Source organism: Pelobates fuscus, chromosome 1 (genome assembly GCF_036172605.1).
Source record: "Pelobates fuscus isolate aPelFus1 chromosome 1, aPelFus1.pri, whole genome shotgun sequence".
In the NCBI taxonomy this organism is placed as follows: Eukaryota; Metazoa; Chordata; class Amphibia; order Anura; family Pelobatidae; genus Pelobates; species Pelobates fuscus.
The window spans coordinates 200,106,738-200,120,272 of NC_086317.1; the positions used below are offsets into that span (position 1 = coordinate 200,106,738).

At 38.8% G+C, this 13,535-nt stretch overlaps 1 protein-coding gene across 1 annotated transcript; it reads left to right on the forward strand.

The window, feature by feature from the left end:
* The first annotated feature begins 5,020 nt into the window (after window positions 1-5,020).
* On the forward strand, window positions 5,021-8,162 carry LOC134591012 (GPI mannosyltransferase 2-like). The gene is made up of 2 exons (XM_063444439.1): window positions 5,021-6,166; window positions 6,344-8,162. The coding sequence occupies exons 1-2, from the start codon at window positions 5,054-5,056 to the stop codon at window positions 6,584-6,586; spliced, it is 1,356 nt and encodes a 451-aa protein (XP_063300509.1). The 5' UTR covers window positions 5,021-5,053; the 3' UTR covers window positions 6,587-8,162.
* The last annotated feature ends 5,373 nt before the right edge of the window (window positions 8,163-13,535 follow it).

The window sequence follows — 13,535 nt, forward strand, 5'->3', positions numbered from 1 at the left end:
ACATTAAGATATTACAATATTATATTTGAAACATACATGCTAGGTCTAAAATAAAACTGTTTAAATGTAGATTCGTATGACCCGAGATGAGATGCTATGAAAGGTAGTTGGCCTTGTCGTACTAGAGGATGAAGATTTCCCTCTGGATCGCGAAGAGCATCCCGATGCATCTGTATGAGTCGTGGGTAGTCTATCATAGCATGCTGAGAAGCTGAGGGAACCATGGTTGTGATGGCCAGAGAGGGGTTATTACCAGTAGGGTTGATTTCTGAGACCATGCTTTCAGAAGTACCCCGGGATATCATCGCAAATAGGGGAAATGCATAATTGACTCAGTCTTTCTAGGATTGGAGGGATGCATCCCAATCTGCTGCCTCTGGATTGGAAGTCACGTTTCCTAGTGGATTACAGCGACTGGATGTTGGTTGCCAACATCTTAAAACAACTACTTTCCTTGTGGGATCCGTTTCAATACGATCTCTTTGCATCACGACTCAATTGCCAAACTAGAAACATTGAGAATGTTTCTAGTTGGCAATTGAGTCGTGATGCAAAGAGATCGTATTGAAACGGATCCCACAAGGAAAGTAGTTGTTTTAAGATGTTGGCAACCAACATCCAGTCGCTGTAATCCACTAGGAAACGTGACTTCCAATCTTCTACTGTATTGGAAAGGCTGGGACGATATTCTGCTCGTAAAACTGTTTCGATCGAAGCAAAAGTGCCAGTTGCTTGGATTATGTACTATCCCTTATTAAGGGAGCTAAATAAATTTACATATTTATTAATGTCTTTAATAAAAGATTCTCCGAATAGGAGACCTTCAGCTGCTGGTCCAGTTTCAGAAGTGGCTAAATTCGACAACTGGGGGTCAATTTTCACTAAAATAGACCTGCGGCGTTCGCTGGTCAGAGCTGCATTAGTATTCACCAAAAAGCATACAATGTGTTGGGTCCAACCTCTCAAAATATCAATGCTGGGAGGAATTCCAGAAGCTGCAGCTTGTTCTAAAGTCTCAAACATTTTTGCCACAGGACCAGATATGTCCATTAATTTATCTTGACAAGATGTTCGTGATCTGTCAAGTCCTTTACTTGGGTTCTTCCCTGATTTTGTTAAAAATTGCACAATAGTGGGATCTAGATCGGGGTCTGTGCGACTTTCTTAGATAAAGTCGGTTTAGGGCATTCGGCTCTTAGCTTATTTCTAGCTGCTTGGTCAAGAGGCTTCCTCAACCAGCATTAAAGATATTTGGCTACATGAGCCATAGGGATACATTTGGCTGGCCTAGGGTGCTTAATATGGTCTGGGTCAAATAATGGTTTCTCATTTACATCCATTATAATATTCTCATCAGATTTAGAGAGACGCTTAGGTGCCTCTGAAACAGGTGAATAATTTGGGGCAGAATAAGATTCAGATATTTCATCTTCTGAGTTTGAAGAGGAGTCATCATTCGAGGAGGTATTATAGTAGTCACGTTTGCTCCTGTGAATGGCCTTCCGAGCTAGTCTGTCTTCCTCACAAACAGAGGGCCTTTTGAGTGATTGATTGCACTCTTCAGTTTTGCGTGAGACACGCATTTTGTTATGATCTTGGTCTTTCCCCATCTTATGTGACTTAACAGCCCGGGGATTCTAAAGGACCGTCAAAGCAGTGCTTGCGTTTCTGGGTGGCCTTCCCAGACCTCCTGAATCCTTGAGCTAAATTCCATTCTGACTCTACAGGTGACCACAACTGGTCTGAATTGAGTCTTATCACTAGGTTTTGAATTGCTTATGGTCTGAGCCACAGACTTTGCAATTGTTTCTTGCATGGAAGACATTGCAGATGAAATTGATTTGTGAACGGATAAGTCTACAATATTTTGTAAAGAATCCTCAGTGATGATTTCACAGTCATGAGTAGCACCAGGTTTTGGTGACTAAGAAGGAGTTTGTCTAATTTCTGTAGAACTCATCTTTCAATATTGCAACAAATTGTAATTACTATAGTAAATAGTAAAATAATGTTGCAAAAGATTAGGTAAAATCCTGACAGGAAAGTCATATAATTTCAAACTTATAATAATTACCAACAAAGAGCAACAAAGTTGTGGAGAAACGCGGTGCTGAGGTAAAGTGGGCAGGAAAGTTAGCTAAGAACCAACTAACTGGAGTTCCCGCCCATAATACTGTCACCGATCTATGAGGGACTAACTGAAATCGCGCGTACAGCGGTTCGCATGAAAACTGTTGAATTAAACTGAACAGTGAAATACAAGTTCGTATGCAAACGCGAGTATAATAAACGAATACAAAAACAACGAATGGCCGCTATTCGCGAGAAAACTACTGAACGCGAGTCATTCAAAATAACCGAAAAGTAACAATTCGTATGAAAATTACCGAATACTGACAAACCGCGAACTCACTTCGGATTATTTACTAAACTTTATTGAAAAAAATGTTTCTGCGGCTGGAGTTAAGTAAAGAAAGTTAATGCATAATACGAACCTCCTGTCTTGCTGTAAAATTACCATTTGTATGCACATATGTAATAATTGCAATGTGCGCTATATTGGTCTGTATTCTCTCTTTTATATATGTTTCCTACTGTGGTTGTACACTAATATAAGGGTAAGCAATTTGTTTGACTTCTATCACAATAGTGCTCCACCATTGTATACAAGATTACTACCTGTATCACTTGTAAGATAATAGATAACACACAGTGTACAGTATATATAATTTATTGTGTTTTTTGATGTAAGGATGATTTTTTTTTTATGGCCTACACAACTGCTGCTGTCTCCACTTTATTCCATCAGCAAAGGCACCAGGGTCATGAATCCTGCATAAGTGCCCGATTTATCTAAAGCTTTTAAATATTTGAATCTGATTGGTCTAATATGTATGTTGACATTCTGTAATGGGCTGTTACATGTCCTCAACCCTGTTATTTTTGTTTTTTTGCCATGCTGAATTTCAGTGTGCCGATTTTTTTTTAATTTTTTTTTTAAAAATCAAAAACAAAAAAAAAATTCAAAGAATGTGAAGATGCAAAGTGTCCCTTGTTGGTTAATTTACAGATTTTACTATTAACATGACGTAAAGTCATGATTTTATTAATGACACGGAGGCGAGTATTATGCTGCACTCTTTCTTTATTTACCTCAGCAGCAAGAAAAATAACATTAAATCAGTATAAAAGAAACCAGTAAATAACATGAGGTATATCTTCCTAGCAACAGGAACAGCCAATCAGCATCCTCTTTATAGCATAAAGACCGGTGAGACCGCACCTGCAATGCGTGGGCGAGGAGAGCGGCCGCCTCTTCCATCGTCCACAGGCCGCAGTCTTCAACCAAGGGTCTCCGAACTTCCAGACTCTCGATGCGGGTAGCAGGCTTATCACCAGGTCGCCCCTGATGTAGGTGGCAGATCCCGGTATGTTTTTAATTTCGGCAAGGTACTAATTCCATAGGAGAGTAACAGTCTATCACTTACAATTTCCAATTAGAATAAGTGATTGGATTGAAATACTGGAATAATGAAAGTTGGTAAGTATGCTGCTGATATTAGGGTTAGAAATAATACTGCAATTCACACCTTACTCAAAACATGTGAAATGAGACTGATGCCTCCGCATAGAAATGTAAAGGTTTTTCTAAATGGAGGTTCTCAATTATCTCAATGGTGTCCAAGGTAGTTGTGTTGTTATTTTTTAAAACTTCTTTGATAAATGTTCAAAGATAAAATTCATCCCCAAAAGTTTAAAAATGTGTAAAGAGGAATACTTAATCAAATCGGTGGCATACAAAAAACAGATTGGAACTCCTATGGATAAAAGAAGTAAGTATCTAATTTTTTCATTTTTAGTTTACACTATTCCCACATTCTTTTTGTGTATCTAATATTCAACTCTCACCAGACGCTCTGGCACTGTAGATACATGGCTAGAATTTTCTACTCACAAATTCTGTGAGAAGCCTGTGATTGGACCACAGTGTTGCTCCTGTGATGCCAGGAGAGGGCGTGCAGAAGAGTGCCATGAGTTTTCCCTGGTGCTGAATAAAAGTAAATAAAACGTCTTTTAAAACTAACAAAACATGATACAGATACGTAAGAGATAAATCAAAGTTTTTAAACGTGAGCATATTAAAAATGTAAAATTGCTTCCTATTTACTAAACTTTTTTTTTTTTTAATAAAGCTTTTTTGCTTATGGGTATCTTCTTCCCTCATAGCAAAAAGTACAGAAAACAGAACTGTGAAATTACTATACACAATACTGCTCACTCCCTTTCATGCAGCAACTGTCTCCACAACCCTGCATAGAAGAAGTGAGAGAGTGTAATGCTGCCATGGCTTTAATAAGGCAAAGAAAATGTATTTTAAGTATAGAAACAATCTTCTATTTTAGTGATCAAGTCAAGTCTGATTAATGGGCAAGCTATACAAGTAATGGGAAACATAAGATAATTTCAAATATTGGCTAAAATGTGCAATAAAGATGACTGAGCTGCACATATGCCACATGTCAATGTTTAAGTGTAAAATTCTTAAAAAATAATAATACAGTTGTTTATTTGATCATGTGGCACTTCTACTATATCTGTCCAGACAATGGAGTGTCTTATCTTGAATAATAACATTCCAAGATCCTGAGACAAGAGGATCGCTTCCTATAATAACGTAATAACCCCAAAAAGGGTTAGCTTGGAAGCCACTCAATTGCTATACTTTTCCCTCTGTGTTCTCCCAGAATTTCTAAGCAAGGACAACAGGATAAGATGCCCTCAGATTTACACTTATCATTTAAAAAAAAGTTTATTATAATATTGAAATAGTTGCTGCTCAAAATAACTTGCCTACTACTGCAATTTCACACAGAGTAATCACTGCACCAGGCAGAAAATTCCTTGTTTGTTTAGAATTATTCAAATTTTTGTGGCAATAATTCCAGATCCCAATATGTGAATTGTACATTTTTGTTGGAGTACAAATATGGTGTTACTCAGCAATAATTAATGTAAAAACTGAAAATATACAAACAGTAATATGTAAATTGTCATGTTTCTATCTCTTCACCAGATAGTCTTCAACACTCTAATTCCAGACCATAAAGCTGATGCCTTCTCCCCTCCACATACCTCTCCAGATAGTACGGGGGATCACCTAACAGAATTTCTTCTAGGGGGGCTTGGAAGATGGGATGCTGAACATTTCCTCTTCATAGCAGAACATGGATATGTATATGAACACAATATGGCATTCTTTCCATTGCTCCCTATCTGTCTGACTGGTTTGGCCAATGGACCACTTTATCCTTTGAAATGGACGCTCACCTTACGCAGTAGACTTCTGGTATCTGCTGCTCTGCTAAACTGTTTCTGTTTCACATTAGCAGCTATTTCATTATACCTTCTGGGCTGTGTAGCTCTGCAGTCTCGCAGTACTGCCTTTTTGGCATCTCTACTCTTCTGCATGAGCCCAGCTTCAATTTTTATGACTGCTGCCTACTCAGAGAGCTTGTTTGCACTTGCCACTTTTATAGGATTGTGGCTACTGGAAAAGCACATGATCCTCCGTGGTTGTATTTTTCTATCCCTTGCTACAGCCTCTCGTTCCAATGGTATGACCAATGTGGGGTTTTTGCTGCATGCAGTGGTCCAATCAATTGTGAATGGCTCACGAAATTGCCATAGAATGGGAAGGACCTTTCTAGGGATTTTTGTGGTAATTCTTCCATTTGCACTTTTCCAGTATTTTAGTTATTCTACATTCTGCCTGGCCTCTGCAACAAAAAATAAAGTTCCTAGAGAACTAGTGAAATTAGCAATAACTAAGGAGTACCGTCTTCCAGGTGCACAATTTCCCACCTGGTGCTCAACCTACCTTCCAATGGCCTATTCCTCTATACAAAGTGAGTACTGGGGAGTTGGCTTCCTCCAGTACTTTCAGCTGCGCCAGCTTCCAAATTTTCTTCTGGCATTACCAGTGATATTATTGAGCACTAGAGCGATATGGGAGTATTTTCAGGCCAATCCATACCTATGCATAAGTTTGGGACTGAGGACAGTACAGCTGAAGTCATCCAGTGGATATTGTGGACATCGAGTTTTCCTTTATGTGGCACACATTACAGCACTTATGGTTTTTGGAGTCCTCTGTATGCATATACAGGTAAAGAAAACTTGAATAATGTATAGAGAAAATAGTAAAATAAATGTGCATTGAAGAGAATGTAAGCCAAAATGTGGATGGTGTAGGTGTGTTTAGATAGTGCTTATTATTGTGTTCAGTTTTTAAGCAAAACGTACACACTGAAAAGGTCATACATTTTGTTTCTGCTTTCCACAGGTCCTCACCCGACTGCTTTTGTCATCTTCTCCAGTACTCTTTTGGTACTGCTCTCACCAGCTCCAGAAAAATGAGCCCTGGATATGGGGTCTTGAAAGAGGGTGTGTATCATCTAACCCTGCCCTTCGTCTTCTCCGTTCATGGAAGTCACTGCAACCCCAAACACGAGTACTGCTAGGCTATTTCTTGGTATACTGGATTCTCGGGACAGCCCTGCATGTCAACTTTCTACCTTGGACATAGCCAAGAGGGAGTATCTTGTATTTACTACTCCATTTTGACTGTGGCGCAAAACATCAATAATGCATTTTGACAATTTTTTTTTTGTCATGACTGGTTTGTCTATCTGGTGCATGAAAGACCTATATTGAATTTTATTTTTATCACCTTTCATTGTATCACTGTACCATGCAAGAAAGTGGTATATTATTTGCTTTTGTGATTCAAATATACATCAATGCCATTCAAGCAAATGGGTGGGTGATGTGTTGGTGGACAGGACTACATAAAAAATACAATAGTGTTTGTGTGCGCACTGTAATCATGATGTACGTAGAAAGCTACATTGTTACAAAATTTTCATTCATTATTCACCCATTTAGAGCCAGAGTTGACTTAACAATTGTGCCCATTTAGGGACACGTTCTCTTTTCCTCTACAATACTACTTTTTTTTTTAAAGAAAATAAGAATCTACTTTTATACATGCCTAGATTGAATGATATCATCTTTGACGTTGCATTTTGTGGTTTGCAGTAAGGTGTAACTTTTTTTTTTTTGTCATTCATTTTTTTTTCCCCAGTGTTAGACAAACAAGCTTTTGATGACAGATCCACAAGAGTATAAGACACGGGAAGTTGTAAATATAAAACATGACATGTCAATATTGTTGCACGTTTTAGGAAACAAAACTAGAACAAGATGAACACCATTTCTGCAGTTATTAGGCAAAACATTTAATTTATAGTCTGAACTATGTACTGGTGTTGCTTAGATTTTAGAGCAAACACTGAAAACTGGAGCTAGCTAGATAATGGTAACTAGAAGAGCCAGTGCTCTCTAGTGATGGCTAACCTTGACACCATAAATTATTCCTGGACTACATTTCCCATGATGCTTAGCTAGCTTTTAGACCTCTGTTTTGGAGGGAAGACCCAGCTCACATTTAAAAATGGTGGATTTCCTGGACCTCATTACAGCTGACTGAGGAGACTCATGGTTTGAGTGAAATGCATTTTGGCAATTTTAAGGACCGTTTGAAGCAAGTGCAACATTCATTTTATTTTTGCTATATTTGTTTTTCATCATTGTTTTAAATTGGATTAATAAATTACACATAGCCCTTTTCTGTGGTCCTGTGGAGTTCCAGTAACCTCATTAATGGGTAAAGTGCCACCCCTCAAATTGGCTCCAAGCTTATTTACCTCAGAGCCAGGATTTTATGGCTCTAAACCGTGTGCTCAACTACTTGATTATATGGTTGAAAGTTTTAAATTATTTTTAAAATACTACACTCTTGGGTTTTCCTTTATTACCTGTGCTTTAAGTGATAGTACATTTACACCAGGAGAGGGTTATTATTTTTGTTGTTGGTATTTTTATAGCACCAACTAATTCCGCAGCACTTTGTGTTGCTACCCTGAAAGCACAGATGCGCTAATTAAGGAGCCTATAAACTTGGACTCCAGTCCGTGTGAGTGAATCAGCTTCAAGATTTTCCTAGCCTTGACCTCAGAAAATATAGATTTTATTAAAGATTTTCTTTACTTAACTCCAGCCGCAGAAACATTTCTCAAAAAAGTTTAGTAAATAAAAGACAAAAAAAATAGAGCAACTGAAATGGAACACTCGGTAGCCAATCAGCATAGTCTATATCGTGAATGATCCCCAATATTCTTCCTCTTTCGAGCTGCGAATCTAGAAGTAGTATCTAGTAGAGTGAACTCAAAGGATAAGAACGATGAAACTCCAAACAGGATTAAGCTGAAACATAAAGAACAGGGTGGGTTAATGGGAGGGATAATACTCGCCTCCTGTCTTTAATAAAATCTATATTTTCTGACGACAAGACTAGGAAAATCTTTAATTTTAGAGAAAGACAGGAGGCTCGTATTATGCATGTTGAAAGCTGAATAATCATAGAAATATATCTCAAATACATTAAGATATTACAATATTATATTTGAAACATACATGCTAGGTCTAAAATAAAACTGTTTAAATGTAGATTCGTATGACCCGAGATGAGATGCTATGAAAGGTAGTTGGCCTTGTCGTACTAGAGGATGAAGATTTCCCTCTGGATCGCGAAGAGCATCCCGATGCATCTGTATGAGTCGTGGGTAGTCTATCATAGCATGCTGAGAAGCTGAGGGAACCATGGTTGTGATGGCCAGAGAGGGGTTATTACCAGTAGGGTTGATTTCTGAGACCATGCTTTCAGAAGTACCCCGGGATATCATCGCAAATAGGGGAAATGCATAATTGACTCAGTCTTTCTAGGATTGGAGGGATGCATCCCAATCTGCTGCCTCTGGATTGGAAGTCACGTTTCCTAGTGGATTACAGCGACTGGATGTTGGTTGCCAACATCTTAAAACAACTACTTTCCTTGTGGGATCCGTTTCAATACGATCTCTTTGCATCACGACTCAATTGCCAAACTAGAAACATTGAGAATGTTTCTAGTTGGCAATTGAGTCGTGATGCAAAGAGATCGTATTGAAACGGATCCCACAAGGAAAGTAGTTGTTTTAAGATGTTGGCAACCAACATCCAGTCGCTGTAATCCACTAGGAAACGTGACTTCCAATCTTCTACTGTATTGGAAAGGCTGGGACGATATTCTGCTCGTAAAACTGTTTCGATCGAAGCAAAAGTGCCAGTTGCTTGGATTATGTACTATCCCTTATTAAGGGAGCTAAATAAATTTACATATTTATTAATGTCTTTAATAAAAGATTCTCCGAATAGGAGACCTTCAGCTGCTGGTCCAGTTTCAGAAGTGGCTAAATTCGACAACTGGGGGTCAATTTTCACTAAAATAGACCTGCGGCGTTCGCTGGTCAGAGCTGCATTAGTATTCACCAAAAAGCATACAATGTGTTGGGTCCAACCTCTCAAAATATCAATGCTGGGAGGAATTCCAGAAGCTGCAGCTTGTTCTAAAGTCTCAAACATTTTTGCCACAGGACCAGATATGTCCATTAATTTATCTTGACAAGATGTTCGTGATCTGTCAAGTCCTTTACTTGGGTTCTTCCCTGATTTTGTTAAAAATTGCACAATAGTGGGATCTAGATCGGGGTCTGTGCGACTTTCTTAGATAAAGTCGGTTTAGGGCATTCGGCTCTTAGCTTATTTCTAGCTGCTTGGTCAAGAGGCTTCCTCAACCAGCATTAAAGATATTTGGCTACATGAGCCATAGGGATACATTTGGCTGGCCTAGGGTGCTTAATATGGTCTGGGTCAAATAATGGTTTCTCATTTACATCCATTATAATATTCTCATCAGATTTAGAGAGACGCTTAGGTGCCTCTGAAACAGGTGAATAATTTGGGGCAGAATAAGATTCAGATATTTCATCTTCTGAGTTTGAAGAGGAGTCATCATTCGAGGAGGTATTATAGTAGTCACGTTTGCTCCTGTGAATGGCCTTCCGAGCTAGTCTGTCTTCCTCACAAACAGAGGGCCTTTTGAGTGATTGATTGCACTCTTCAGTTTTGCGTGAGACACGCATTTTGTTATGATCTTGGTCTTTCCCCATCTTATGTGACTTAACAGCCCGGGGATTCTAAAGGACCGTCAAAGCAGTGCTTGCGTTTCTGGGTGGCCTTCCCAGACCTCCTGAATCCTTGAGCTAAATTCCATTCTGACTCTACAGGTGACCACAACTGGTCTGAATTGAGTCTTATCACTAGGTTTTGAATTGCTTATGGTCTGAGCCACAGACTTTGCAATTGTTTCTTGCATGGAAGACATTGCAGATGAAATTGATTTGTGAACGGATAAGTCTACAATATTTTGTAAAGAATCCTCAGTGATGATTTCACAGTCATGAGTAGCACCAGGTTTTGGTGACTAAGAAGGAGTTTGTCTAATTTCTGTAGAACTCATCTTTCAATATTGCAACAAATTGTAATTACTATAGTAAATAGTAAAATAATGTTGCAAAAGATTAGGTAAAATCCTGACAGGAAAGTCATATAATTTCAAACTTATAATAATTACCAACAAAGAGCAACAAAGTTGTGGAGAAACGCGGTGCTGAGGTAAAGTGGGCAGGAAAGTTAGCTAAGAACCAACTAACTGGAGTTCCCGCCCATAATACTGTCACCGATCTATGAGGGACTAACTGAAATCGCGCGTACAGCGGTTCGCATGAAAACTGTTGAATTAAACTGAACAGTGAAATACAAGTTCGTATGCAAACGCGAGTATAATAAACGAATACAAAAACAACGAATGGCCGCTATTCGCGAGAAAACTACTGAACGCGAGTCATTCAAAATAACCGAAAAGTAACAATTCGTATGAAAATTACCGAATACTGACAAACCGCGAACTCACTTCGGATTATTTACTAAACTTTATTGAAAAAAATGTTTCTGCGGCTGGAGTTAAGTAAAGAAAGTTAATGCATAATACGAACCTCCTGTCTTGCTGTAAAATTACCATTTGTATGCACATATGTAATAATTGCAATGTGCGCTATATTGGTCTGTATTCTCTCTTTTATATATGTTTCCTACTGTGGTTGTACACTAATATAAGGGTAAGCAATTTGTTTGACTTCTATCACAATAGTGCTCCACCATTGTATACAAGATTACTACCTGTATCACTTGTAAGATAATAGATAACACACAGTGTACAGTATATATAATTTATTGTGTTTTTTGATGTAAGGATGATTTTTTTTTTATGGCCTACACAACTGCTGCTGTCTCCACTTTATTCCATCAGCAAAGGCACCAGGGTCATGAATCCTGCATAAGTGCCCGATTTATCTAAAGCTTTTAAATATTTGAATCTGATTGGTCTAATATGTATGTTGACATTCTGTAATGGGCTGTTACATGTCCTCAACCCTGTTATTTTTGTTTTTTTGCCATGCTGAATTTCAGTGTGCCGATTTTTTTTTAATTTTTTTTTTAAAAATCAAAAACAAAAAAAAAATTCAAAGAATGTGAAGATGCAAAGTGTCCCTTGTTGGTTAATTTACAGATTTTACTATTAACATGACGTAAAGTCATGATTTTATTAATGACACGGAGGCGAGTATTATGCTGCACTCTTTCTTTATTTACCTCAGCAGCAAGAAAAATAACATTAAATCAGTATAAAAGAAACCAGTAAATAACATGAGGTATATCTTCCTAGCAACAGGAACAGCCAATCAGCATCCTCTTTATAGCATAATAGGCAGTGTCCAGTATACTACTTCCTCTTTCTTGCGATCCCGAACAAGGACAACAAATCCAAATAAAAAGTGGGCTCCAATTAGAGGGTATACGAGCCTTAAACTGGATCTCGAAGTCAAGCTGGAAGAGAAAGGAGAATATGGTAATACCCAAGTATAAAACTGGATTTATACATAATTTCGCATTACATGGAATATCAGATATATATACATAACATGAAATTCAGTTTAGTCAAACCTAAAGCTCTTGACAGTCATTAACAAGGATAAAACCCAGTAATCAAAAAAGACTTACCGTGAAGTCAACTTACCCAGAGAAGACCAAACCTCCAAGGATGGGAGGGAGGGATAATACTCGCCTCCGTGTCATTAATAAAATCATGACTTTACGTCATGTTAATAGTAAAATCTGTAAATGTTATTAAGACACAGAGGCTCCTATTATGCTAGTTCAAAGCTGTGAAATTATGTCTCCTGTGAAGTGTTGAATAGGTCTAAAGTAGAAATCATGGAATGTAGACTCCGAAGACCAGACGCTCTCATAATATCCTCCAAGCGACAACCAATCGAGGAAGCCTTAGAAGCCATTGCCCCACGAACCGAATGAGGCACAGACACATAGGTATCAATACCTGCTAGAGACATAACGTATTTGACCCACCAGGCAAGAGTAGACACCGGAAGAAGATGAAGAGTTCCTGTTTCAAAGGATTCCGTAACGTAGTGGAACGATGTTCACACACTCATTAGTATGCAACAGGGCAAAGGAGAGATCTATCAGGGAAAATTGGGTAAAATTGATTTTAGAGGAGGTGTTCGTCCTTCGTGAAATGTCAAAGAGGACACCTTCTAGAGTAAAGGAACGAGCAACCACCTCAAGAGCTCATACGTCAGAAAAACCTCTTGCAAGAAAAAATTTCAAGACAATAGAGACATCCCACAAGACAGAGTATCGTGGTAAGGGTGGATGAGCAAACCATATTCCTCAGAGAATGTCAACCGACAGGATGTCAACCGACAGGCGTCCAATCGAAAATTTGATGGCCAGCAGAAATGGACGATCGGTAACTTCCACAGTGCGATAGGCTTTACCTTCATCATAGAAGTCAGAAAAATGGAGGACAGACATAAAAGGAGCCGATATGGGATTTAAATTTAATTTCATGCACCAACTATGCCATCTGCTCCAAGCAGATTTATAAGCCTGTCTCGTGTTGGGTGCACCCTTGATAAGTTGGGGAGTTGATTGCGAAACTCCCTTGACCGACCAAGGTTCCCTGAAATACACTACACTATGAGATGCAAGAGACCTTGGAGAACAAGGGGTACACCGTCTGGATCCTGAAGAAGGCACTCGAGAGATGGAAGGTCGATAACCATCTCCTGAAGAGGAGAGAACTATGGTTTGAACGGCGATAGAGGAGCCATGATCACCAGGTGCCAGACTGGCGATGTAGATGTAAAGGCAACAGGGAATCAGTGCAAAGGGCAGAAAATCATAATTCCTTGGAGAAAACATTCATAGCCAGTGCTATCGGAATATGGTCTCCAACTAAAAAAACGGGGAAGTTGAGCATTCAAACGAGAAGCGAAAAGATCTATTTCCAATAGACCCCATAGGTTCCAGATGTCTTGGAAGACCATGGAATCCAAGTGCCAGTCGCTGGAATCTCTGAGTTGGCGTGAATACCAGTCCGCCGTAGTGTTGGAGAGACCTTGAATATATTCTGCCGTGACTGAAAGGCCGTGTCTGAGGCAAAATTGCCAGCA